This window comes from Halyomorpha halys, unplaced genomic scaffold (assembly GCF_000696795.3).
Source record: "Halyomorpha halys isolate HHAL.00 unplaced genomic scaffold, Hhal_1.1 Scaffold686.1, whole genome shotgun sequence".
NCBI lineage: Eukaryota > Metazoa > Arthropoda > Insecta > Hemiptera > Pentatomidae > Halyomorpha > Halyomorpha halys.
The window spans coordinates 393,021-419,755 of NW_027114454.1; the positions used below are offsets into that span (position 1 = coordinate 393,021).

The 26,735-nt window shown below is 31.4% G+C and overlaps 1 protein-coding gene across 4 annotated transcripts in view; it reads right to left on the reverse strand.

Moving 5' to 3' along the window:
• Positions 1-2,304: 2,304 nt before the first annotated feature.
• The window catches only part of LOC106685370 (uncharacterized), a 36,888-nt gene continuing 12,457 nt past the window's right edge, over positions 2,305-26,735 (reverse strand). The window contains exons 5-10 of one of the 4 annotated variants that reach the window (XR_001343834.3): positions 17,603-17,702; positions 12,679-12,793; positions 12,195-12,319; positions 9,005-9,123; positions 7,123-7,304; positions 2,305-2,537 (exon numbers count right to left, since the gene is read on the reverse strand). Coding sequence is in view for 2 of the 4 variants with exons in the window: in XM_014427996.3 (XP_014283482.1) it covers positions 9,010-9,123; positions 12,195-12,319; positions 12,679-12,793; positions 17,603-17,702 (454 nt within the window). In the remaining 2 variants the exon portion in view is untranslated. Of the gene's footprint in view, positions 2,538-7,122; positions 7,305-8,980; positions 9,124-12,194; positions 12,320-12,678; positions 12,794-17,602; positions 17,703-26,735 lie in introns of all 4 variants that reach the window. The other 3 variants (XR_001343833.3, XM_014427996.3, XM_014427995.3) reach the window with 3 other exon arrangements.

The window sequence follows — 26,735 nt, forward strand, 5'->3', positions numbered from 1 at the left end:
TTCTTAGTTTCAAAAACCACTTCTGACAGGCCGTAGAATGCGTGATCGTTGGAACAGACCTTATGTAATTCAAATGGGTGTTCAAAATCATCGATGTATTTTGGGTAATGTATTGTAAGCAACGATATTTTAAAACATTGATGTTTTTTTGGAGTCCTAGTCCTAATGGTTGATTGAAAAAGCACTTCTGACTTGTCGGAGCCTGCGTAGTCTTTATGTTACTGAAATGGTTAAAAAAAAAACGATGTTTACTAAAACATCGGTTTTTTTTTAAATGTTCAATACTAATTGAACATGTTGATTCAATTATTGAACATCGATGTCGCATCTCTAATAACAACACAAAAACTCCGTTTGTTGATCAAAATAAGTACATGCTATATTGTTTGAATGTGATCCTGATTCAAAAATAATTTCTAAAAACGTAGTTTTTCACGTAGGGTCAAATATTCCATTTGGAAATAAAATAAGTCAAATCCCTAATATTTTTATAGCAGTTCAAGCACGATCTTAAAGATTTGGTGGAAGCCCTCTCTGGTGCAAAAATTACAGAATATATTGAAATTTCACAAATTTTACAAAATATGAAGAAAATTCAAACATCTCCAGCTGATAGAACAAAAACACTTCAACATTTATATTCCACTAGGAACAGCTTTTATAACAAAGGAAATTTACCCAACATTGCAACCGAAAAATTCTAATGATGGAATAAAAAAAAAAGTTATATTTCATTAAAGTTTATTCACATTAATTCCAAGAATTTTAGGACTACTTTTCCTTATATATATTTATTCCTGAAGAAGAGCTACTTGCACATTTCAACACAGATGTGTGTTATAGGTATTTTAAATACACTCTCCTACAGTGGCATGGCATAGTGAGGGTGGAAAGGGCGGCACTTTTAGGGGGTGGCAAAATTCTACAGTAAATAATACTATCTTGTAAAAATTGTAACCATTTCATTTTATGACTTTTTTATTTGTAACCTGTACAATACAAGATAAACATGATTGTTCTTACCAAAATGTTATTTAGAATAACTGCATATTTTAGTCTTTTAAATTGAAATCGCTAAATAAGGGGGTGGCAAAATTTTCCTTCAACCTTCGCAACTGACACCCATGCTACGCCACCATTCTCTTAATTTTTTTTTGTAATGCTAACACTTAGTATTGCTACATATTCGATAGAGAGTTGATATAATTGAAGAAACCAATCCAATTTTTAGAAAGATGTGTTTCAAGCTTGTGATAAATATTTTTGGGGGATCATAACTCTATAACGACGAATATAAGAAAAACTACCTTGAAACCCTTTATTACCTTAGCTTCTCCCAAAAAAGGCCCCAAAGACCAACCTTTTCAATAAAGAAACTGTACATAAAAATCAAAATTTCCAAATACTTTTAGGTAATTTTTAACTATTCCTTCAAATGGAATAGTTAAAACTGATGCAAAATAAATTGACTGTTACTTATGGAGTGCTATCCAAGGTTAGTCAAATAGTCATTATAAAATTGTACATCATGGAAACCTAATCCCAGATTGACATCTTGAACAGCATAAAATGGTTGTTTTAAATATTTTAAGCATACATGTAGGCTAAAACTAGATAGATACAAATGATCCACCAGAAAGCAGAAAAAACAAATTACACCTTAAGGCATATGTTACAATCTTAGTCAAGTATGTAATTCAGTTTAGGGAACCAGCACCACTTAAAGAAAACACATATTTCTTTCATAGCCTTAAAAGGAAGCTTCATTCTGAAATAAATCAGCTGTCACTGCAGGTGAAACATAACTGTTTTGCTTACTTGATCACTTTTGAATAAACATTTTTTTATTACAGGTATAGGATAATAAATTATTTGTATTCTTTGAAGGAGAAGGGGACAAAAGGAGTGTATATTTCATTGATTTAGTAGTTGTTCATTCTTCAGATTTTTTTATTTTCTAACAAAAAAATAAAATCGTGATTCAAAATATGATGGTTAATTTTGAATTGTATCCTTGAAAACCTGTAAAGAAGAATTCTAAAAAATAATAATTAATCAAAATGCCCAACCTCAAACAAAATTAAAATGGCAAATTTGAAATTCAAAAGTTTCGAAAAACTAATTAACCATCACTAAATTGGTGAAATCCATACTCCTTCCTTAAAATAATAAACAGTAATATGTAACAAAAAGTTTGTACAATACCAATTATTTGTACAACAGTTGTGTGATAGCGAAAATGGAGGATTAATATATTTCTATGGTAAGGGTTAAAACATTTCAAAATAAAATAACAAATCAATATCCATTGAAACAGGATGTAATAAAAAATCATTTATTTCTTCATTCACATTTTAATTTCAAAGTTGATATAATATGTAACTGATTACGTAACATAAAAATATGTCAGTCAATATTTTTCTGCAATACAAAATTTGCCCAAAATTTAAAACTTTCATTTTTTTGTCATACAGCTCCTCCATAATACAATAGCCATCATACAAATCCGATGACTCCAATCATTGTTGTATCAAAACCTAAAAAATAAATAAAATAAAAATGAGAGAATAGTCTAGTTTAGCAGACAGTTAAAGCTTTGAAGTATTACAATAAATAATAAAATAATAACTGACTGAACAAAAAAAATTTAAAGGTCAAAATATATAATAATAATTTTTATTCCCATCAATGAACTGAATATATTTTTCTGGTTTCTCAATAATTTACTCCAAAATATTTAATTTTTATTTTACATCCAATTTCACACAACAATTAGTTGGCATTTACTTGTGAGAAAAGATTTTCGATTAATAAGTGGTCGATGAAGGGTGACATATAATAATTTTGGTTCTCTAGCATCTGCTCTTAAGTAACAGAAATAAAAATTATAAAATAAAAAAATCCAGCAGTAAATTTAGTAGTTTTTTTTTTGGTAATGCTAAAAGAGGGGATGGTCTAAAAGAGTTGAATAAATCAAGAAGAGCACATGAATAGAGGTTGGGTGCACTTTAATGTGATAAAAGACCAGATCCATGAACTGTGGGTTAGATGGCATTATCTTTTTGAAGAAAACCATAATAAAGGGCAGTTCTGGCCTCTGCGACATCTTGCAAAGCCAATAGGCACAGACTTATTGTGTGAACTTTCTGTTTATTCCAATACACTCGGCTCTAGAAAATACTTTGGTGGATGGGATGCTTATGGATAATCAACAAACCATAATATTAGGTTATACAAGCTTAAAAATTCTGATTCCAATTAAAAATAAATGATTTTGGTGTATACTGTTGAAAACCAGCAAAATACATTCAATTCATTGATGGGAATTAAATTGCTTTTAATTAAATAGAAATGATTTCCAAAAATTATTTTTGAATCATTTTATATATATATTGACTCGGACTAAGAAATAAAAACTTCAAAGCATTAGGTTTGTATCAAACCTTCACAGATATTTTCAATTTGAGCCAGGCCTAAAGATGTGTGAAAAGAGTGAATTTATAATATGTGAATTAATATTGTAGAAAGATTTTTTTTTTCATGCTGTCTATACAGTTGAATCAATTAACAATAATTTAGTAAGGAGTAAATTTGCTCATTACTCCATTTATTTTAATACATATAGTGAAAATAAGATATTTAATAATATATTGTCAGTAAGTAGCAGATTTCATGATTAATTAAGCAAATATTTTGTGATAATGTAGAGAAAATAACTACCATGCAAATAATGAACCAGTAATCAAACAAATATTTAAAGATATCATATTAAAAAGATATTTAAATACTTTCAAACAATAATTTAACAGCAATAGGATATAATTAAAAACCAACAAAACAGTCAGTTTTTATAACAAAACCTAAGCAGTCCCTAGTATCTATAAAACAAAACTGAAGATAAAATTAAGCTCTAATGTTAGGAAATTACAAAAGTAGAAAGAACAGAAATATATATTTTAACAACTACCAAATTGAGAAAACTATCGTCAAGTATAAAAAGCAGCCCAAAAACTTCTCCTAAACTTCATGATTGAGCAGATTCACTTTAAGAACATGACTCATAACAAGATTTTTTTGTTTAGTCAGCTCAAAATCTGTCAATGCTTAGTTGCCTTTATTTGACAGCAAGATGAGAGATCAGCATAGTGAGTAGAGGATGTGATGGCTAAGCATATTGTGGTAAGGGTCCCAGAGTGCCTGGTTCAGAATGTAGTGGGTTAGATTATCAACTGAGAATCAATATTTATTTTGTGACAATATCAAGAAATAAATTTTGACATTGTCTAGGGTCTTCAATAGAAGATTTGAGCCCAAAAAAAGATGTGAATAGAAAAAAGTCTTGTTCTTGAGAAAATAACATTGATTTGTGCTTTAATAAAAATAAAGAAATCACATTAAAAAAAAATTAATTTGAAATCTTTTAAGTCTGAAAATCATTTTTGAAGATTTTACCAATAATATAAAATGGCATCAGGATTTTTGAGCTACTATAACTGGTTTTAAAGTTAATAAACTTTTTAGCAACTCCAATTCGGGCTTGGGGTACACAAAAACATGTAAATGGGAGAATATATGTTACTAGAAGAGAAAAGAAGTGATATATGGCAAACGCAACCAGGCAATATACTTCAACATTTAGGAATAAGGAAAATTGGAAGAGATCAATAACATTAACATAGATAACAAAATTTTTAAGGAAAGTATGAAAGAAAAAAAGAGCATGCCATTACCAAAATATTTAAAATTACAAAAACTTGATCATTGGTCAATTTGGATTACATGATTTGGTGACTGATATGATAAGAGTTTAATTTTATTTAAAATTTGATCTAATAGCACTGTGCATAGCTAAACCAATAAAAATTAAAAAATCATAATTTATTCCATATTAATTTTTGTATTTATTTCTTAAGTTAAATGATTATGGCAAATTAGAACATAATAGGGGTTATAAATTGTAAAAAATATACAAAAACATGACAATAGGTAAGAAATAAATAAAATTACATATGTCATTTAATAAAGGTGTGAGTGAGTAAAAGCCTATACTCCAAGGTGAAATCAGAACAATACAGCATCATTATAAATCTCTTTTTCCGCTTCAGAACGCTCAACAATCAGGGAAGTCTACTAAGCAGAAAAAAATGTAAATGTAATGTTGATAAAGAAGTAGTTTTAAAAAAGCTCATCTTTTTGTCAGAAACATAAGCATGAAAGCTTCATATTCATTCTGAGAAATATACAAAAATTTATTGAGAATAAAGTAAAATAAAATAAAGGGAACAGAATGCAAAGAGAACTGAAAGGATTAAGATTATGGAGGGAATAAACCTGAAGACTAGAAAAAGTGACAGCAGAATGAGACCAGAGGGAACATAATGTTTCTGTGCCCTATAAAAATGTAACATAATTCAGCTTGAAGCTTAAACCCTATAACAAGAAATGGCTAAAAGATATAGCCAGAATGTACCCCGACATAAGACGAATCCTGGAAGGAAACCTCTACTGAGCTAGAAGTAGGCCGAAACTCAGACGAGAGGACTGTGGGGCACCGGATGCCAGGACATTGCTGGGAGTAAGAAACTGAAGAGGGGTAGAATAAGACTAAAACACCTGATGAAAGCTTAGTTAGGAGGCCTAGACCTACATTAACCTGTAGCACTACAGAAGATTAAAAAAAATAATAAAGGTAACAGAATGCCAAGAAAACTTAAATGATATAGACTTTAGTGAGAATAAACCTAAAGAATAGAAAAAGTGGCAATTTAACTGAAAGGCATATTTGAATACATTAATTATTGAGTACTCCTTTTAATGGAGAGGAAAGTAGAAAGCTAAATGATATACATATTTATCAACGAATAAAAGGTAACTATTATTAATTTTATAATATACTACCAAGAGTAATCATTGTCAATACGCAATTAATAAATGCAATACAAAAGTAAGGTTCAGTAATTGAATTTTGGCAACCATACCAGCGACCAAACCATTTATCTATTTTATTCATAACTAACTAAATTTAAGAGGGAGAACAGGAAAGGTAAAAGGAAAACTGGAGAGGAAGACGGATGTGGGCAGGAATTTCTCTATTCATGACCACTAACAGATCTTACTTACTGCTGGAGTCTCCCCGATCTATTTATCTTCATATAAAGACATACCCCATGGTAAGTTTCAAATCTACAGGACAAGAGGGAATGCAGAACAAGAAAAAAGATTCTAAGCCGTTACAAGGCCTTCAGCACATTTATGCTTCCTTCCTCTTTTAAGGCCGTGTCAGTGTGAATAGGCCTATATTTTACGAATCTATTTCACAATTTATAGGCAAGTATCGAGTAATCAGCCACAAATATTGAATTAGTATAATCAAAAAGCTATCATGTGTCGGTAAAGGTAAAATAGACCTTTGGATTCTGGGTTGGGATGCTTCTAAATTAGGGAAGGAGAAAGGCTTTGTGACACTATGCCTTTCTCCTCCCCTAATCCTAAGTTTTTTTCTCATGCTCTTTTATCCTGCTAGTCAATTTAATTCATAAATTAAATTTTTTGAGACAAAGTGACAAATAATGAATGGAGATAAAGGGACTACCCATAATTGATATTTTATATAGGCTAAACTAATCCTAATTCACACTGAACAGATACTTGGATGGCAGAATTTTATAGTGGAAACATTAATGGAAAAAAGAGAATGGTTTTGGAGAATAAAAGGCTAAAACTTTTTTCACCTAATGAAACATCTACACACATGATCTCAAAAAACAAAATAAAGCATATCCAAAGGGGGACAACAAAAATTACTTTTAATTTTCAGACACTAACATGTATGAAAAACATAATGTTTAAAGTAGCAATTGAAAAAATAAAAGTAAGGTGCTGGACAAGCCATGATCTGTTATAAGTGTATATACATTTGCATTTCTAAATCAATTAAAAAATACACTAAACAATAGTGGAGCAGAAAAACAACACAACTATAAATATCCTAACCTAAGGCCACCTCATAAAGCTAAGCAGGAAAAGGGAAGAAAAAGTGAGGAAAAAAAACTAATAATGGATGCTACAATATCTCATGCCTAAGATAAATTATAAGAGGAAGTGCGAAAATAAATCTTATACCTTTTCATTTTCCTTTCATCTGTTCTTCCTGACAATGTTCATTACAAATAGTCATACAAAAAAGTAACTCCTGTTACATGAGACATACTTTGTGATAAATCAATCTTGTAGGAGCTATTCAATCCCAGAGTGATAGTTTAACCAAGTGTGAAAACATTCTGATATTGACCTTGGACATTTAGCTGTAAACAAGCACTAAATTGGAGGTGCTGTAAGTTTGTATCAGAAACTAAGATAAGAGCTATTATGAGATAAAAAAAGTTTAAAATACATTACGCTTCTTTAAAATATTAAAGTTATTAATAATAAAATAAAGAATAATAGAGAAAGAAAAAGAAAATTGGTTTAATATCATTGATTCCCAAATGAAATAAATTAACACTAGTTGACCCATGCGAATAATTTGCATGACATATTAGTCAGTCAGGTAATATAATACACAAATAAGTAAATGCAAGTAATTATTAATGAATGCTATTTTCTTTTGAAAAGTAGTAAGAAATGTTTCATTGTAAAAATTTTTCATCATTGAGTACAACTAATTTCATTGAAAAACATTCAAAAAGTAGATATTAGATTTGTCAAATATCAATTTAAAAAAAAAAAATTTGCTTCATAAAACTTCTTTAAAAACATTTTTAGAAGTGAAAATTTGATAATTTACTTTATGAGTGTTTGAGTTATTAAACACAAATAATACAAAATTGTAGTTCTTGTGATGAGAAATGTTGATTTAATTCATTAAGTCCAATTTCAATTGTTGTTTTTTACTTTGTAGGGAATTTAATTACCTTTTAAATAGCCAATTAAAAAATTGACCAAATTTTTGAGTTTATGCTAAACAAGTTTTCTTATCTAAATAACTTTTTTTTCTGCTCTTTCATGGAAATTTATTATATCATCTTAAATTTTCGATGACATAGAGAGCTTTAAGAAGAAAAAGTAAAAAATGATAAATGTTTTTTTCATAAACAGACCTAAACTCGGCAGAAAAACTAATTAATTCCTCTTTAGTTTAAAAATATATTCATGGTTGCTACTAGATATAAAATTTAATTATATAACTTAATACAAGTTTAAGCGAGAAACAAAAATATTATGGACCACAAATTTCTAACACATCTTATTTTGATTTCCTAAAAAGGAAGTAGTTAAAAAAAAATCATATGTTGTGGAAAATGATATAAGACATTCAAAATCCAAAACAAAATCAATGGTGAAACTAAAAGACATAATGACACAGGAAACAATACTGATAAAGACAGAAAAATTAAATTCCTGATTAGATGTATTTTTCAGAAACAGACAAGAAAATCATTGACATATGTAATAACATATTGTACTAAAGATAATAGATAATCATATTTCACAGTGTTAAATTTTGAAAATTGAAAAAAAAAGAAATAAAAAAAAAAGGAACGGAACATGTATGATTGCCAAAATAAGCAAATCTTTATATTTTTGTATTCTTAGTATTTATAATAAACTTTACAAAAATAAAATTTAAAAAATCATCATTAGCAGAAAGTTCATCAATAAAAAATATATATGTTGTGTATATAGTTAGTTATCTTTAAATTAATAATATTTTTTTTTGGTAAAAAATCGAAATTTATTAAATGCATTCATTCGTCAGACATCTATCATAACTTTAAATGAGGTAAAGCAGAATTTTTTCTTCTTTTTTTCTTAATAAACACAAATTATTTAGTAGATGATGAACCATAACACAGTACAAGTATTATCACATTTAATATTTCAAGTAGCATGCTGTATTCAGGAAATATAAGTATATGTGTGTGATTGTGTGCATGGTTTCACATAAACAAACCAAATAGATAAAATTAAAGCAAATTACCTTAGAACAAATAAATTTAATCACCAAAATTATAGATGAGTGCTAAATCGTGGCCTCGGCAATTCTCCAAATATAGCATCTCCATGCACACTCTTAGCCAAAGCTTTGATACTAGCTGCTATGTCTGAAGGAACTTCAGGAGACTACGAATTAAGAAAAAAAAAATACTAAGTATGATAGATTCGTTCTTCTAAAAATTTAACTTTATAATTCAATAATAAAACTTGGTTAACACAACTAATATATATATTGCTGAAGATAGTTTATGCTTTGAAGTAATACATTAATACATTTAAAAAATGGCATTCACGCCAATTTCTATCAGCACACATCTTTTATTTATTTATTTTTTTTGTTTTTCAACCAACCATCAAGTTCAGCGTGCGAACAATATATTTTTTTCTTATCTGTATTACTTAGAGACATAGTTCTTTACCAGCATTTATCAATGTAATTGAGTTTAGTTTTATGCTTTCCTTCTCTACAACACTAAATCATTGGCAATCCCAAACACAGATATTTTACCATCCAGAGTTAAACCCTGTTTGGTATCCATCAGTTTTCTAATAATATATTTGAGAATTGTTATTGTATAGACCGGTTCTGATATTTATATGATCATATTCTGTCAGTGTTCTTTTTATTTTATTTGTTAGGTCTGGTATGTATTGAAGGCTAAAGAATTTTTTATTGTTGCTCTTACTCATTGTTTCATCTTGTCGTTTTTCTCTATTATCGTCCACTGTAATCTTTTTGTTTATTTCTTTGTAAAATTCAGTGATTCTTTCTTGACTTGGTGGTTTTTCTTTTTTATCTTGCTTTGTTGTTCTGATTGTTTTTATTTTCTTTGGTGTTCTACTTTCTGTATTGTTTCTGGTTGTATGTTTTTTATTCATTTTATTGTACCATAGTCTATTTATCAATCTTTTGGGATAAAAGTTTTCAATTAGCATGGTGTATACTTCAGTCTTAATGTCTTCTATGTAAATGTTGTCCGTTAAGTTTATTGCTCTGTCAATTAAATTTTTTGCAATGTTTTCTTTTTGGTAATATGGGTGATTTGAAAAGAAATTAAGTAATCTATTGCTTGTATAAGATTTTTTAGTCCATTTAATGGTTATTTTTCGTCCATCTATGATTATGTCCATATCCAGGAATCTTATTTTTTTTATTTTGAGGTATTTCAACAGTAAATTCAATTCTTTTGTGGAATTTATTACATAATTGTAAAATTTCTTGATGGCTGTTTTTCATTGTTATAATTATTAAGTCGTCTATATATTTTCTTATTAAGATCGGTTTTATTTCTGTTTTCATCAATTGATTATTTAATAAATTGTTGATATAAATCCCACTCAAATTTATCGTTAATCCATGCAGTTGCCGAATATAGTTCCCTTTGTATTTGAAAAAATTTTACTTTGTGCATAGATTTAGACCTTCAATGAAAATGTTCCTGTCTTTTATTGATGTATTGTTTTTTTTTTATTTTTTCCCAATTAACCTCTATTAGTTTCAAGCAGACATCTACTGGTACATTAGTAAATAGAGATTTGACATAAAAACTCACTATGTCTATTTCTTCATTACTTATTTTAAGATCTGTTAGTATTTTTTTGAATTCAAGTGCATTTCTGACAACATACTCGTTATTATTTAATTCATTCAGAGCAGGATTTAAATATTTTGATTAGGCTTCAATTGGCCCATTTATGTTATTAATAATGGGGCGAACATTGTTGTCCTCCTTGTGAAGCTTTATCCTAGAGGGTGTAAAGTCACTTACTTGTAATTCGTTTTTGGTAAATTTATCTATAAACCCCATTTTATGGATTTTATTTGTATATTTATTAATTTTTCTACTAATTCCGTAAAAGGTTCTGCTCTCAATGTCCTGAATGTGTTTTTGTCATTTAATAATTTATCCATTTTTTCGTCATACTCCTTTTTGTATAAAATAGCCAATTGTTTTGTTTTATCTGATCTAATTATAATTATTTCCTTGTTATTTTTTAAGAAATTGTTTAGTTCTTTGAAATTTCTATTTAATTGTATGTTTAAACTGGATTTTTTGTTATTCTTGTTATTTGTCAAATGATTACTTATTATGGAACTTATTTTAAATGTATCCAATATGTCTACTGTATTGGCTAGGATATTATTGTTTTTATCCCTTATTCTTATCATTAAAGAGCCTAAACATTTACGCGACCTGTTTATACCTTTGTACAATTCTTTTATGCTATTTTCGCTTATGTAAGTTTATATTTCTATAACATTGTTTTTAAGATACTCTATTTATTTATTTTTTAGAAATTTAAACATTTCATTCTTTATAGCAAAATGAGCAACATTGCTTTCACTGGAATTATTATGAGTTTTTATTTGTCAGCTTTTCTTATTTATCACTTATTTAGGGAGACATCTATTTATAAAAAAATTAACAATAAATATGAATTTTTGTGAATATACGGTTGATGAAGAGGCACAGTAGAAACGTGATGTCAAGCATAAATGTAACTATTTACCTGACTATGGCATAGCCACAAGGAAAATGTGTTTTTTATACATTTTATCAATTGAAACTTTATTTACAAGTATTTCACTATTAGGCCTACCCTCAATGAGAGAAGACAATCTAGCTTCTTTTAGTGACCAGCAATACTTCACTTCATCACAAAGAATTATGTTATTATTTATTGAAGCGATATATAGTAATATATCGTCACTGTAGAGGCAATTTAACATATCTCAATTTTGTCAAACTTCAAAGAGAGTAAAAAAAAATACATTTAACATATATGCATAACTGTGTAAAATATAAATACTAACTGTTTTTATTTGCTGAATTTCATTAAACAAGTATAATCTTCAGATTCAATAAAATTTTGAACAAAATTGCACACACATCTCACTTTCATTAAAAATTCAGATAGGTTACATTGCTTCTACAGTAACGATATGTTAAACTTTTATCATCAGTGATAGACAAATAAGAAAGTAATAAAAGAAGTAAGCTGAGAATTATTTCTCATATGAATTATTTACAGAATTATTTCGTGGGAGGATTTTCATAAGTCAGACCTTCGGGATTAGGTTTTTGAAAGTGTGAATGTAGTGGAAAGAGTAAGGTAATCTGTATCATTGGCATTGTGTTCATTAAGCTTCATTATATTAATGATTAAAACTATACTTTCAAAATATAAATACATACTCCACGATCTGGATCATTTGGACGCCTGTCTTCCATAAACTGGGGAACTGGTATTGGTAGAGATTTTGCAAGCTGAGAAATTCCTTGCTTACGAGAAACATAACTATCATTTTCATTATCAGAATCTACAAAAGTGAAACTGAAAATAATAAAAATGAACCCAGAAACTGTAACTTTTTTTATTATGAACTATTTCTTAATGTTTTCAAAGTTAGCTATTTAAAATCATATACTTTTTCTTTAATAAGAGCTTAGTGCAACTTCACCACTTATAAATGAATTAGAGAAATGAGAGGTTAATATTAAAGAAGATACTAATGAAAACATTAGTAAGTTCATGAACTAATGTTTAGATCTATACAAACTTTTTAAAGAGAAAGTAAAATTTAAAAAAAAAAATATTATATAAGATAACATATTCATAAATAAAATTTTACCAAAATATTAGATTGCATATCGATGTTTAAACATATTACTATATTACCTTCTAAATCAGATTCATCTAACTTCTTTTCATCATCTTTACTCTCAAATTCTTCTAAAAGAAATACACCTTCTGAGTCCATTGAAGGATCATCGGTGAATAACTGATCTGTAGACTGAAGATACATAATAATATAGAAGTTGAAGATCATAAATTGAGAAGAAAACAAAGAGAAAAGTAACAAGTTTTTTAAAAAAATAAAGAAAAAAAAACCCTGTAACTGATAAAGAATACATTCAATAATTTACAATTAAATGAAATAACTCCTCCCTCTACTAAAGAATTATCGTCTGAATTAATGGAATTATGAAAAAAACAATGCTTCTTGTTTTTTTTTATCAGCCCAAGACAGTAGTGTTACAGAAGCTCTATTCAAGAGTTTTGATAAACAGTTCATTAATAAAAATCTATTACTAGGCAGAGTAAAAACTATAAAGTTACTGGAAATTTAAGTCATTTACCTATGTCATTCATCATAAATTACATAACTTATTTTGTTCAACAGAACAATAACCATTATAATCATTTTATTTATAATCTTAAATACTTTCTTGAGAATATTGTATAAATAAATAATTTATATCCATTATAGTCTCAAAACCTTTTATTTTCTTTACAAGTCCGACGTTTGGCCAATGCGGCCTTCCTCAGGGACAATCTATCACAAAACAGCTTTTATTACATCTATGATCCTCAACAATTAAAATACTTAACAATATTATTTATAATTTATATATGTATGTATAGTTGACCGTAAAACTTATATATAAGAAGATGGTCATGGTTGCGGTCAAAAAAAGAATAAATAGTTTATAACTATTTGTTCTTTTTTTGACCGCAACCCTGACTATCTTCTTATATTTATAATTTATCCTACCTTAATACAATTTTTGAACTAAATAATTTAAAAACACAACTTCATGCAGGCTATTCTGCCCAGGTCAATTCAACAATTTCTATGAAACATAAAACATTAGGTAACCATATATTTTTTGTTAATAAGTATATCCTACATCATGTCTAATTACCTAATTAATCAATTTTCACATTAAAACAAAAATTAAAATTCTTTATCACAGTCACTTATACGTTAAAATTTATCACTATAATGCTTGTAACCTTCCTTCCACTCAGGTCAAGGATTAAAATTAAATATAATAACTATATTTTTGTTAATTTTCCTCTTTATTTTATAAGTAAAATTCCCATAAAGGCTAATTATAATTATCAACATTTAATTTATCCCATATTTTTCATAAATAAATTTTACTTAATATTTCTGCATAGTGTTGGTTCAAATTTCTTGTATCTGTTTTGAAATTCACTGCATAATTAATATTTTCAGATATGTAAATGGATTCAAGTATTTTCCTTTTGAATGTATTATTTTCTTTTCGTAAAATCATTGTATTTTCAAAATCAAAAATATGCTGGTTTTTGGTTGCATGCCGTTTTATTTGGATACCTCTTCATGTTTTTCAAAGTATTATTGTGTTGATAAATTCTGTCATCCAATAATTGTTTTGTTTCACATATATATTCTGGACAATTTAGACAGGAAATTACATATATTAATCCCAATTGATTCCTAGTATCAATTTTGTCATTTAATATACTATAATAATTTTTGATTTTATTGTTGGGTCTATGACTTAATGAGTACTCATCAATATCATAATCCTTAAATGATTTCTTAATATCTTCAGATAGTCCTTTAATATAATTGAATCCATAAAATTGTTTACTTTATTATTTACTATTTCGTTTTCTGTTTCATTTTTTATATTTTTAAGGTTAATTTCTCAAATCTTGTAATTAATTTTTTTGGGTAAAAATTTTCTAGGAACATATTAATTATCTTATTTTTTATTATATGCAACCTACTATCATCAGTTATTCTAATAGTTTTTTTAATATAATTATTTATAACATTCTATTTCATATGATAAGGGTGGCAAGAATAATAATTCAATATTATATTACTACTTTTTTCTTTCTTCATCCATTCTGTGATTATATCCTTACCTTGCCTTACCATCAACATATCCAAAAATCTTAATTTATCTTCCTTTTCCAATTCCATTGTGAACTTTAATTTTTCAAGGTGACTATTTAATTCTTCCAACAGTATATTTTAAGTTTTCTTTAATATACAAAAAGTATCATCTATATAGTTTAACATAATTTTGACTAGAATTCCTGTTTTTGAAAGAACATCTTTTATTAGATTATTCATGACTAATCCTGCAAATGATATTGATAAACTTCAGCCCATTGGAACTCCAAAAAGCTGCCTGTATGTATCACCTTTGTACTTGAAAATGCCATTTTCACAGCATAATTTTATTCCTTCTAGAAACAATTTTTTATTTTTTATATTAGTGTTTGATTTGATTTCCTCCCATTTTTCATTTATGATTTTATATACCAATTTGAGTGGAATATTTGTAAACAATGAGACGTCATAACTTATCATTGTCTCATCATCTTAAATTAAATTATCACCCATACTGTACAGCTTTATAGCAACATTCATATTTACGTATGAACTACCTAAGTACTACCTGTGTAGGTAGATTAGCTGTATATCTCGATTTCAGTACGATGTGTACTCAGTGAGCTATTAATAGATTAGAAAAAGTTTGTTCTCAGACAAGAGAAAATTTAACATTTTTGGACCTGATGGAAAGAGATTTCTGTGGAGGAAACCCAAAATGGCACTGGATCCAAAGAAAATTGTCCCCACAGTTTAGCATGGAGGCGGTTCTGTTATGGTTTGGGGTTCCATACGCTGGGCAGGGGCCGAAATCGGAAAGGAGGTGACTCAAAACCTGGTGGAGTCGATGCCTAGATGGTGTCAGGCTATAGTAAATGGCAAGGGACTTCACACAAAATATTAAGTTATAAGATAAAAAGTAGATCTTATATGGCATATATGGCAGGCTTGAAATTTGAGAAGTTAAAATAAATTGATTTTCAGCACCCCCGAAAACATAAAAAGGGAAAATCGAAACGCAAGTACGCGATCACAAAATCAATTTTATTTTCATTTTCAGAACCCCTGAAAACATATATAGGGACCCCAATATGCTTGAAATCCAAAATGTTAAAATAAATCGATACGCAAGCACGTGATCATAAAATCGATTTTATTTTCATTTTCAGGATCCCCGAAAATATATTAAGGGACCCCTATATGTTAGAAATCCGAAAAGTTAAAATAAAGTGACACACAGTATGTTATCGTAATACCAATTATTTTTTCATTTTCTGCACCTCTGAAATTAATCGATTGACCTCAGAAAACATAAACATGGCCATATGACAGATATAAGAAAAGTTAAAATGAACCTACTTGAATTTTTGTATAATAATATTATTTTTTAGTTTTTCAGTTGAAACTAAAGATAGAACTAACTAAATATTAGTTTGCTGATAACATTAGCTATGACCTAACGTTTCATAACTAAATGTTAGTAGCTGATTTCAGATCATAGCTAATTTAGTTCCAAGAGTTAGCTCTGAGCAAACAACTAACAGGTTAGTTTTTAGTTCCCAATGCAACTATAGCTAATTTAGCTTTAGTTTTTAGTTGTTAGTTATAGCTAACTTTTGCCTTACTCTGCCTGTTGAGAGCTTTCTCAATGTTTATCTTGATTGGGATTGAATTGCAAAAATTTGTTACCTGGGTTTGGCTTCAAAAGAGGGGTTCCTGTTAAATAAAAGCAATTTGAATGTCTGAACTAAAAAAAAAAAACTTTGTTTGTTATGATGGGGGAGTTTACACTGAGGTTATATTTGGGAATTTTAGAAACCAGAGAGGTTGTTTACCTCACTACAGCTTTGTTTTCGGCAGGTTGTAAGTTCTGCCAAGCTCCAAATTTCTTCGAAATCGGGTGTTAAACAATACCAAGTGACATGTGTTTTGTTAATTTTAAAATTTTAATTATATTTTTAGAAATTAAGTTTCTACTCATGTGAGTTGTATTTATATAGTTAGCTCTATTGTTTCTATTAAAACTGAATAGAGAACTGTACAGAAGGAACAAGATTTTGTAAGTCTAAGGAGTATGACATTTGGATTGTGTCAATTATTCTATACAATTTTTATTTAAAATTATTATATCAACTTATCAAAATGTTTTAAATATCTTAAAATTTCTGGCCAAATTATTAACATGTAATTCTTAAGTATGTTTGATGATTGTATAAGAGAAGCTCAAAGTTGTAAGTTGTAGTCCGAGTGCACTGATTATATTTTATTATTTTATGCAAATTAAATTTCACAAAGCTGGAGCCAGTGAAAGAGAGAGAACAGTGGAAGACTAAGGTGACAATAAGGGTTTTTTTTTTGGAGTGGGAGCAAGCAGATTTATTGCAGTTGCCCTAGAGCGGAGCTGTATGGAAAGCTAGAGACAATGTACACAGCAGAGCTTCTTTTAGGGCAGTTTCCTGAAAATGTAATCAGAACTTTTCATTGAAATAGGAATTTTAGAGCATGCCATACAATTATCTTGTAGCTTACAAAAAGAATTTAGTGTTGTTTGAAAGTAGCTTGAAGGTTTTTTTTTTTTGTCCTATTACAGACACTGCAACAGGGTCAGACATTGCAGGGTGAGAGACTTTGGTGAGAAGTGCACATCGCTGCAGGGATTCATCGCAAGGCTGGATCTGCTAGACTTTGTCATGCATGATCACGCCAGGAGGATTTTATAAAGAATAAATTTTGAATGTTTTTCGATCTATATTTTTTTTTCTTTCTTTTTCTCCCAGAAATTACAAGCCCATTCTGGGAATTACCAATAGTATATACTTACAAGTTAATGAATTAAAGACTAAAGAATGACTACAAGTTTTTATTGACAAGTTAATGTAATAAAACCTACAAAATATTACAACCATAATTAAATGTAATGCCTTTTACCTTTTTTAACGATTCAGATAAAGAAGCCAATTTTAAAGATTCAGTAAGCTCTTCAAAGGAATCCTTTCTACTTTTTTCCTTTAAAAGATCCTTTTCTTTTCTGGAAAAGACATCAATACTTCAATTATTAAAAAACAAATAATTATTGGTGTAACAAATAAAATTTAATTATCATGTTCATTTCATCTATGAGAAATTATAGCTGCAAATCAATAAGTATAATAAGACTCACACTGGATACTTCATTACTTTTCAGTTTTTCATCTTGTACATACAATTGGCATCTGCCAATGAATTATAAATATTAATGGTATATAAAATAACAAACAAATGTAATACAAAAGATGTATATTTTATATATATTGGTCTGGAGGTGTCAGACTTAAAAAAATTAATTGGAGAAACTGGAGAATTAAATCACTTTTTAAAAGGGGGTGACCGACTAATAAGCCAAATTGAAGCGGAGTCTATCGAAAATCTAATCAATAGCAAAGATGTGGAGGCATTAAAAGTAGTGATCGTCTGCAGAGTAAAGAGGAGCATCCTAAATCAGATTCAGGTGGATGAAGAGACCCCTTGGAGAAGTATCAAGGAAAGATTAAAGAAGGCGTTTGGAGGAGAATTGGCACCAGAGAAGGACATATTTATGATGATCAGGGAGACAAAGAAACTGAAAAAGTCTAGTGGGCAATATGCCACGGAACACCTGGCACGCTTTAACAGCGTGGGGCAGCTTAAACCCAGCGAAACAATCCAAGTACAGGATTGGATGCATTTCTGGGTTAATAATATCAAGGGAAAATGCTTAGGAGAGAATATGAAGATGTTATTTTTAAAGGAGACATGCTCGGGGCAACCGGGAAAGCATTCCATGACCATATTAAAAGAAGATAAGGTTACATATGAGAAAAAGAGGAGATACCCACAGGCGCTATGTCACCACATCTGGAAAGAGATCAAAAGTTTAAAACAACAGGGAATAATTATTGATAGTACAACCCCATACAATAGTCCAATGTGGGCGGTGAAAAAAAATAGCGGGCCAGGTGAAACTACCAAAAAGTAGAGTGGTCATAGATTACAGGAAGCTTAACGAGAATATCATAGATAAAAAGTACCTGATCCTCAGATTTGAAGACATTTTGGACAGGCTGAGCAAATACCGTCGCCCCATTAAGCACATTGGACTTGAAGGCTGGTATCATCAATCAAAATGCACCCTAAGGATCAATATAAGACGGCATTCACATTCGAGAGAGGACACTATGAATTTAAAAGGATGCTGTTTGGTCTCAAAAATGCTCCCATACATAAAGTTCCATTTTAATGCTTCCATCTAGTGATCAGTAAGAACGAAGAACAGGTGCAACATTTACACAGCGTATTCCAGAGGATTAGGAAATTTGGGCTCAAACTATCAGGAGAGAAATCATTGTTGGGGAAGGATCTAATAAATTTTTTGGGACACATGATTTCAACAGGGTTAAACCCAACGCAGATAAAGTAGCAGCTATAAGGAATATCGTGGTCCCTAGGGATGTGAAAGGAGTTCGGAGATTGATGGGAACTTTGAATTATTACATAAGATTTGTACCAGATATGGCGGAATACCTCGCCCCCCTCAACAACCTACTCAAGAAAGGCAGATAGGTGATCATGACCCCGATGGTGAAATGGTGGAAGATAATATCAGGGGGTGCATGGATAAGCTGCAGCAGGAGTCAGTGCTTGCATTCCTGGACTTCACCTTGCAATTCAATATCACTACAGACACCAGTGAGTATGCGCTGGAGGCCATGTTGTCTCAGGAAGGTGAAGAAGGAGATCGCCCAGTGACATACTCTAGTAGGCGCCTTACAGAGACGGAAACCAGATATAGTGCACTGGAATGTGAGCTCTTGGGAATAGTGTGGGCTGTTTTAGGCCCTATGTTTTCGGGAGAAAGTTTAAAGTACACACTGACCATGGGCCCCTGCAATGGGTGGGAAAGTTGAAGGAGTCTTCAGCCAGGATTACGCATTGGAAGGAGTTATTGGGACAGTACAATATGGAAATCATATACAAACCAGGCAAAGAAAATGTGGTAGCTGATTGGTTATCTAGAGCCATAACTGTGAACGCCTTGGAAAAAGACAACGGGGAACCGTCCGGAGTGAGTCAATTTCTACAAGAATGGACGCCGAGAGAGGATGATGAACAAAATGTGGTGAGGGAAGACCAATAGATATGGAGGAACTTGAGGAGATTATTAATGACAAGAGGTGGCAGGTTATATGGAAGATGAGAACCACTGGATTAGACAAAGTTGAGTGTAACAAGTATGGGAGGAGCAATATCACAACGATTTTATCTATTGACGATATGGTTGAACGCCTATCCTTGAATCTCCTTAAATTCCTAAACCAACACGCTCCTCTTAAAACCCGTACTTTCAAAGGCTCTCAAATCCTTAAGAACCCCCCGTCCCACCGTTATAAACTCTAAATCCTGTCCATGTTACCCAGTTGATCCCGGCGAGCTTAATGCTTTCTTTGCTGCTCCTCCTTCAACAACCTTATGCGAATTTTCATCTTTTCACATTCCTGAAGTCCCATTTGATCCCAATAACTTTTATTTCTTAAATGTTTCCCCAGATGACTTAATCTCAGCAGTCATCAAGTCCAAAACTAATGATTACGGCCCGGACAATAATCCTGTAAAGATCATCAAACTTTGCCTCCCTACCATTCTTCCTGCCTTTCTGCAGATTTATAACTTCTCCCTTTAAAATTCCATTTTCCCCAAAGCCTGGAAGAAAGTCCTCGTCCGACCATTAAACAAAGTACCTTCTCCTTCTTCAGTTTCCGACTTTCGGCCAATATCCAATTTGGCCAAGCCACTAGAAAGATTAGCCCACTCCCAACTTAATAATTTCCTCAAGCAAAAAGCTCTCCTTAATCCTTTCCAATCCAGTTTTGGAACCAGCTCAAAAAAAAGCAAAAACTGTTTTCTCGGCTAGGAAAGTGATGCCGACTGTTTTTGGGATAGTCATGGAGTTACTTTAATCAACTATCTTCAAAAAGGAAAAACCATTACAGGAGCATACTATGCACCATTACTTGACAAGCTGAAGGCAGAACTTGCAGGAAAACGGCTAAATTTGCAGAAAAAGAAAATCCTGTTTCACCAAGACAACGCACCTCAGCCGTTTGCTCACACGCCAGTCTCACACCTCAGCGGTTGCCATGGTGAAAATCCAATAATTACGGTTTGAACTGCTTGACCATCAGATCTAATCCCAAGTAACTTCTTTTTGTTCCCTCATTTAAAAATTGCGCTCAGAGGACAAATATTTTCGACAAATTAAGAGGCAATCACCTTCACGAACAATTGTTTTGCAGAGAAAAACGCTGAGTACTTTTTGGATGAGTTACTGAGATGGGAGCATCGCTGGGAGAAGTGTGTAGAGTTACAAGGAGACTATGTTGAAAAAAAAAAAAAATGTCTTGTATTTTTGTTAGGTCAGAAACTTTTCAGACCACCCTTGTAAATAATGAAATTAAATCAATAGATTTAATTTACTGCCTATTTACATTTCAATTAATATACATGGTGTTAACATCAGGTCTTTTATGTTTCTGTAGACCTCTTCGTTAGATCTTCGCCTGTAACCTTCTTGTGTTTTCCTTGGCCTATAGATTTTTCTTAAGATCCTTCTTTCTATTCTCAGCAGCTTTTCCAAGTTGTAGGCATGTGGTCTCCACCCCATATAAAATCACAGGCCTTATCACAAAGTTGTAATGCCTTAACTTTGCATTGGAGGAGAGTTTCTTTTTAATGTAAATTTTGCCTTTTTGAAAGCTTAAACTTTCTAATTTTCTCTTGGATGCTCTCTTTGTCAGAACCGTTGTGACATATTATTTCCCCCAAATACTTAAATTTTCTGGTCACTTTTATCTTTCTATATCTAGTATTTATTTTTTTTCTCTTGACATTTACTTCAGTATGATTTGTAGGGCTGCTTTTTCTGCTATTATTTGTAAGGTATTTATTTGACTAATAGCCTCTCTCTTCCTATGATTCTGCCAACAGTGCGAAATCGTTTGCAAATGCCAAACAACTCACTTTTATATGATTGCTTTTGTTCCCTACTGAGCTATTTTGCCCCCGAATTCATGATTTTATCCAGGACTATGTTGAAAAGTATGGGAGACAAGCCTTCGCCATGCCTTACTTAGCCCTGTTTTTAACTGAAAAGGTTTGCTATTAAGACCCTGAAATTTCATCACTTTAGTTTTTATATCTGTCAGAGTCAGTTTTATTAAAATTAGGGTTATCTGGTCTACTCTATATTCTTTCAGGATTTCAAGTAGGGTTTCCCTATCCACGGAATCATAGGCCATTTTAAAGTGAACAAAGGAAATATAGAGATTTTTCCTTCTGGTAGTGTAGTATTTTACAAGCAGTTTAAGGCTTAGAATTCACTCCTGGCAGGACCTTCCTTTTCTGAAGCCCCTTTGGTAATCTCCTATTTTGTGATCTATTTGTAATTCCAGTCTATTCAGCAGGACTTTAGAGAAAATCTTATACGTATCTGATAGTAATGAAATTCCTCTATAGTTATTAACATTGGTATTGGACTCCCTTTTTTTTTGTAAAGGATGTATTAGGTCGGTCAGGATATCTTAGTAAAGGATGTATTCCATTCTTCTTTCTCCCAAACGTCCATAAGCATTTCCATGAATTTCCTTCTGAAGTCGTCACTCGCCAACTTCCACAATTAGCCAGAACGCCGTCTTCACCAGAGGCCTTATTATTTTTAAGTTACTTTATTACTTCCTCTATTTCTTCTTCATCCGGTGGGTCTGAATCTTTGTTTGTGAGGTGTTTTTCTCTATCACTAATTTCTCATTAGGAGTTATTTTAGGAATTTCTCATTCACAGTTAAGGAGGTTTTTGAAATATTCTGCTAGAATTTCACAATTTTCTTCATTGTTTAGAGTCAGAGTTCCGTCTTTTCTCTGCATTACCAGTCCTGGGAGGGGGAAAGGGAGATGTACACTTTAATTATTCTCTTGAATACCTTGTAAAAGAGTCTAGTTTCTTTCCTCTTGAAATTTTCCTCCATTTCTGCCAGTTGTTCGTTGTGGAATTTTCTTCTTGATGTTCACATTATTTTATGTGCGTCTTTTCTTACCTTTTTATATTCCTCTAGATTTTTTGTGCTTCTTCCCTAGTTCCAATTGCATTCATTTAAGATAACCACAAGTGTGTGGTTTGGTGGCTGATCTCCTCTGACACACTTGATCATCCTTTTCCTTCCTCTTTCCTTCTCACCTTGTCTGGCTATTCCATGACAAAAAACGTACTCAACTCACACAGATACTTGAATGTATGTTGTGTTTATACATTTGATTTATTCCTAAAAGATTTGAAATTGATTGTGAATTTGAATTCATGTTTCTTGTTGACTTGCATCTTTTAAAGCAAGTATGGGCAACCTTTGATATGTTGTGGGCCAAATTTTAATGTGCAAATACGTTTCATATCCATTTTATCCAATTTGGCCAAGCCACTAGAAAGGTTAGTCCACTCCCAACTTAATAATTTTCTCAAGCAAAAAGCTCTCCTTAATCCTTTCCAAACCGGTTTTCGCTCTCAACATTCCACACAATCTGCTTTATTGAAAATATCCCAAGACCTCCAATCCTCTATAGTCCATCATCATAAATCAATGTTAGTTCTTTTTGATGTTTCAAAAGCATTTGACACAGTTAACTACAAGATCCTCTTCAATAAACTTCAAAACCTTTCCATGTCAAATAGTGCCCTAAAGTGGTTCCTCTCCTTCCTGTTCCATCGTTCTCAAACAGTAATCATTTCGAATAAACCTCTTTCCTCTCCCCTTCTTCTGAGACGAGGAGTTCCTCAGGGGTCCCCACTTTCACCAACCCTTCTCTCCATTTTTATCAACGATCTTCCTGATTCCATTAACCACACACAATACCACTTATATGCAGACGATCTCCAAATCTATCTATTCTTCCATCCCTCCAAGATGCTTTAGGTCATCCAAAAGATACAAGAAGATATTGATAGCATTAACGCATGGGTGTTTATTTAACAATGATTTGAACCTGAATGCTGAAAAAACCAAGGCCATTCTTATTGGTTCCAAGTGCCTCCTTCATTCCCTACCTTACTGTCCTCTACTCTTCCTTAACAACCAACCGATTCACTTCTATCCTACAATAAAAAACGTTGGAGTCACCTTCGACCAATAACTCTCCTGGAATAATCACATTTCCCAAATCACACGCAAATCCATAACTGTATTCAAACAATTCCTAAGATTCAATAATTCCATTCTTCAGAACACCCGCCAGCTCCTAGTATCCTCTCTCATCTTCCCCCCTCTGACTATGGTTCCTTGGTATGTGGAGGGCTATCTGCAGGACTAGAGTTGAGACTGAAGAAACTCATGAATTTCTTTGTAAGATTTATCTTTGGGTTTCCAAGGCGCTCTTAAGTCTCCTGCTGGTTTATCGAATTGAAGTGCCTCTATCCAACCTCCCAAAGGCAATACCTCCTTGGTGTTTTCCTATTTCAAGTTCTTAAAATCAAAAAGCCTACGTACATCCTTGATCTCCTCACTCTTCATTCATCCATCCACTCATTAAACACCAGATACCAACTGATCGATTTATATATGCCCTCCTATATATACCACCTTCTTTAGCAAATCTTTCGTCATATGTGCAACCTCCTTCTGGAATTCTCTTCCTATCTCCATTCGCCAGACCTCATCCATTCTTCCTTTAAACAACACCTAATCCTTCACTTATTGTATAACAAAACCTCTGCATCATTGTAATCAAATAAATAGGCATATATATCCCAGATAAAAATTATTTTTTCATTTCATTGGTTGCAGCCAGGCATGAAGAACGACCAGATCTGTAGAACATTGAATAATGCTTTGAAACCTGGAGAAAAGTGTCACTTATACATTGGGAACTCCAAACAGTTTGGGAGAAGATCAAGCGGCTATGGCGTGATGAATACATAGGAATGGACAGTACATTTGCCCGATGCAAGCTGATGGTTGAAACCCTTCAGGAGAACGAACGCCAAAGAGAGGTGACTGTAGCATATCATCAAGGCAAAATAAATCACCACAGCATCTCAGATACCCTTCAAGCATTAAAGACAAGATACTTTTGGTGGGGGATGAAGAAGACAAGAGATACAGAAGTTGTAGGAAACTGTGAAGTTAGTCTACACACAAAGTATGACAGAAAACCACCAAAAGGGAGACAAGAGGAGACACCAACCGCAGATGCACCACTCAAAGATCTACAGGTCGACACATTCACATGGAGAGGATTTAAATAGATCACCATAATTGATCTCTTCAGTAAGGCGCAATGGCGCACCAGATGCAAGGCAAGTCGTCACCTCTTCTAGGACTTTTAAGTCTGTGCTTTAATAAACCACTACCCTTATACTGCATGATGTAAAAAACAAACATAGCTTAGCTGGTCTGATGGTGGTATGTTCTTGATATATGGCTCATTAACTTCTGACTCTCCTAGCTTGGGTAATGTCTAGGTCTTATATGATTAAAATAAAATTGCACAGGTGGAAAGTTTTTCAGTTCTCAGATAAAGTTACAAAAATATATACAGACCATCTGGCCATTAATTGAAAGTGGAAGATTTTATTCATAAATAAATAAATAGCTCTGGTATAGTGGGTAACCTTCTCTACAACCTATTAATGATTTTCTTTCAAAGAAAGTAGACCATGTAACAAAATAAGTGATGATGGAATGGAGTCTGGATTATTTGCTGTGCATGGCAGAAGTCCAATCCATGGACATTGTTCAACTTTTCCTTTGCCCGACTGAAAATTTTTGACCATTATCCTGCTGGAATTGTGCATCATTATGGTTTAAGTAGGGTAATATTGTGGTAATTTTGCAAGCATACTTTCTAACTGTTTCAAAACATCTGTCAGCAACAAATTTGTTATGGATAACTCCTTCTTCATTCCAAAAAACCTATAACATGGATTTTGTTTTAATCAGTCTCCCGACAGCAAAAGAAGTAGTTTGATTACAATCCAACCATTGCCTACTTATGATTTTGCCAGTACATATCTACAAGTGACAATCCTTTGCCAAAATATCACATCATTTGAATTTTTCAAGAGAATTTCTCAAAGTTCTATCCTCTTAATGGATTGCTGGGGCATAAAGCCATGGAGAACCAGTCTACTGCTCTTTTTTACTTTTCCCATGGCATAAAGTTGGTGACTTAAATATCCCTTTACATTCTATTCTCCCCAGAATGTAGCTGGATTATATTCAACATTTGCTGATGAACCTCAGTGCCCCTTGATCACTTCTTCTGTTCAAAGAATGTGTCCACTCCTCAATTTTTCAAACAATGTGCATTTTGCTTCAACAGCTTTAATTTTTGTTTTTCAATATTGTTTTATTATTATGAGTTCACAAGAAACCAACATCTTTCTTGTTTTTCTGCAACTGATGAATTTAGGCAATATTGTATGAGTTATATCTTCAAAAGCAAGCTTACTTAATAATTCATATGAGAGTATCAGTTACTGGTAAACATTAAATAGATTTAACCCATTGGGTACAGATTTATATTTAAAAAATGCTTGCACTCGGAACAAATTTGATTTGCTATATTTATAACATTTCCTTTATATCATAAAAACTTTTTTTTTTGATATTTACAACTGTACATAAAATGCTACAAGTAAATTTGAAGTAAGATCATAATGGTATAAAACAGGCATGTAGAGAAACTACTCAAAACAAGTGCATGACAAATTTCATTCATCAAATGTACCCAAGGGGTTGATTTTATTATGGTACATATTTAATTTCATAATAAAATGGTCATTTCTTTTTTATACATCCCATTATATGTGATAAGTAATAGGAATGATGATTTAGATTTTATAATAGAATTATAATTATGAGAGATAGTTGACCGTGGATGATAAATGAGGAGAAGATGGTTGGGGGTGCGGTCAATGAAACACAAATAAGTATGACTAACTTATTTTAATGTGCCGACGTTTCGGCTAGAGTTTCTAGCCTTCTTCAGGGCTAAAAACAAAA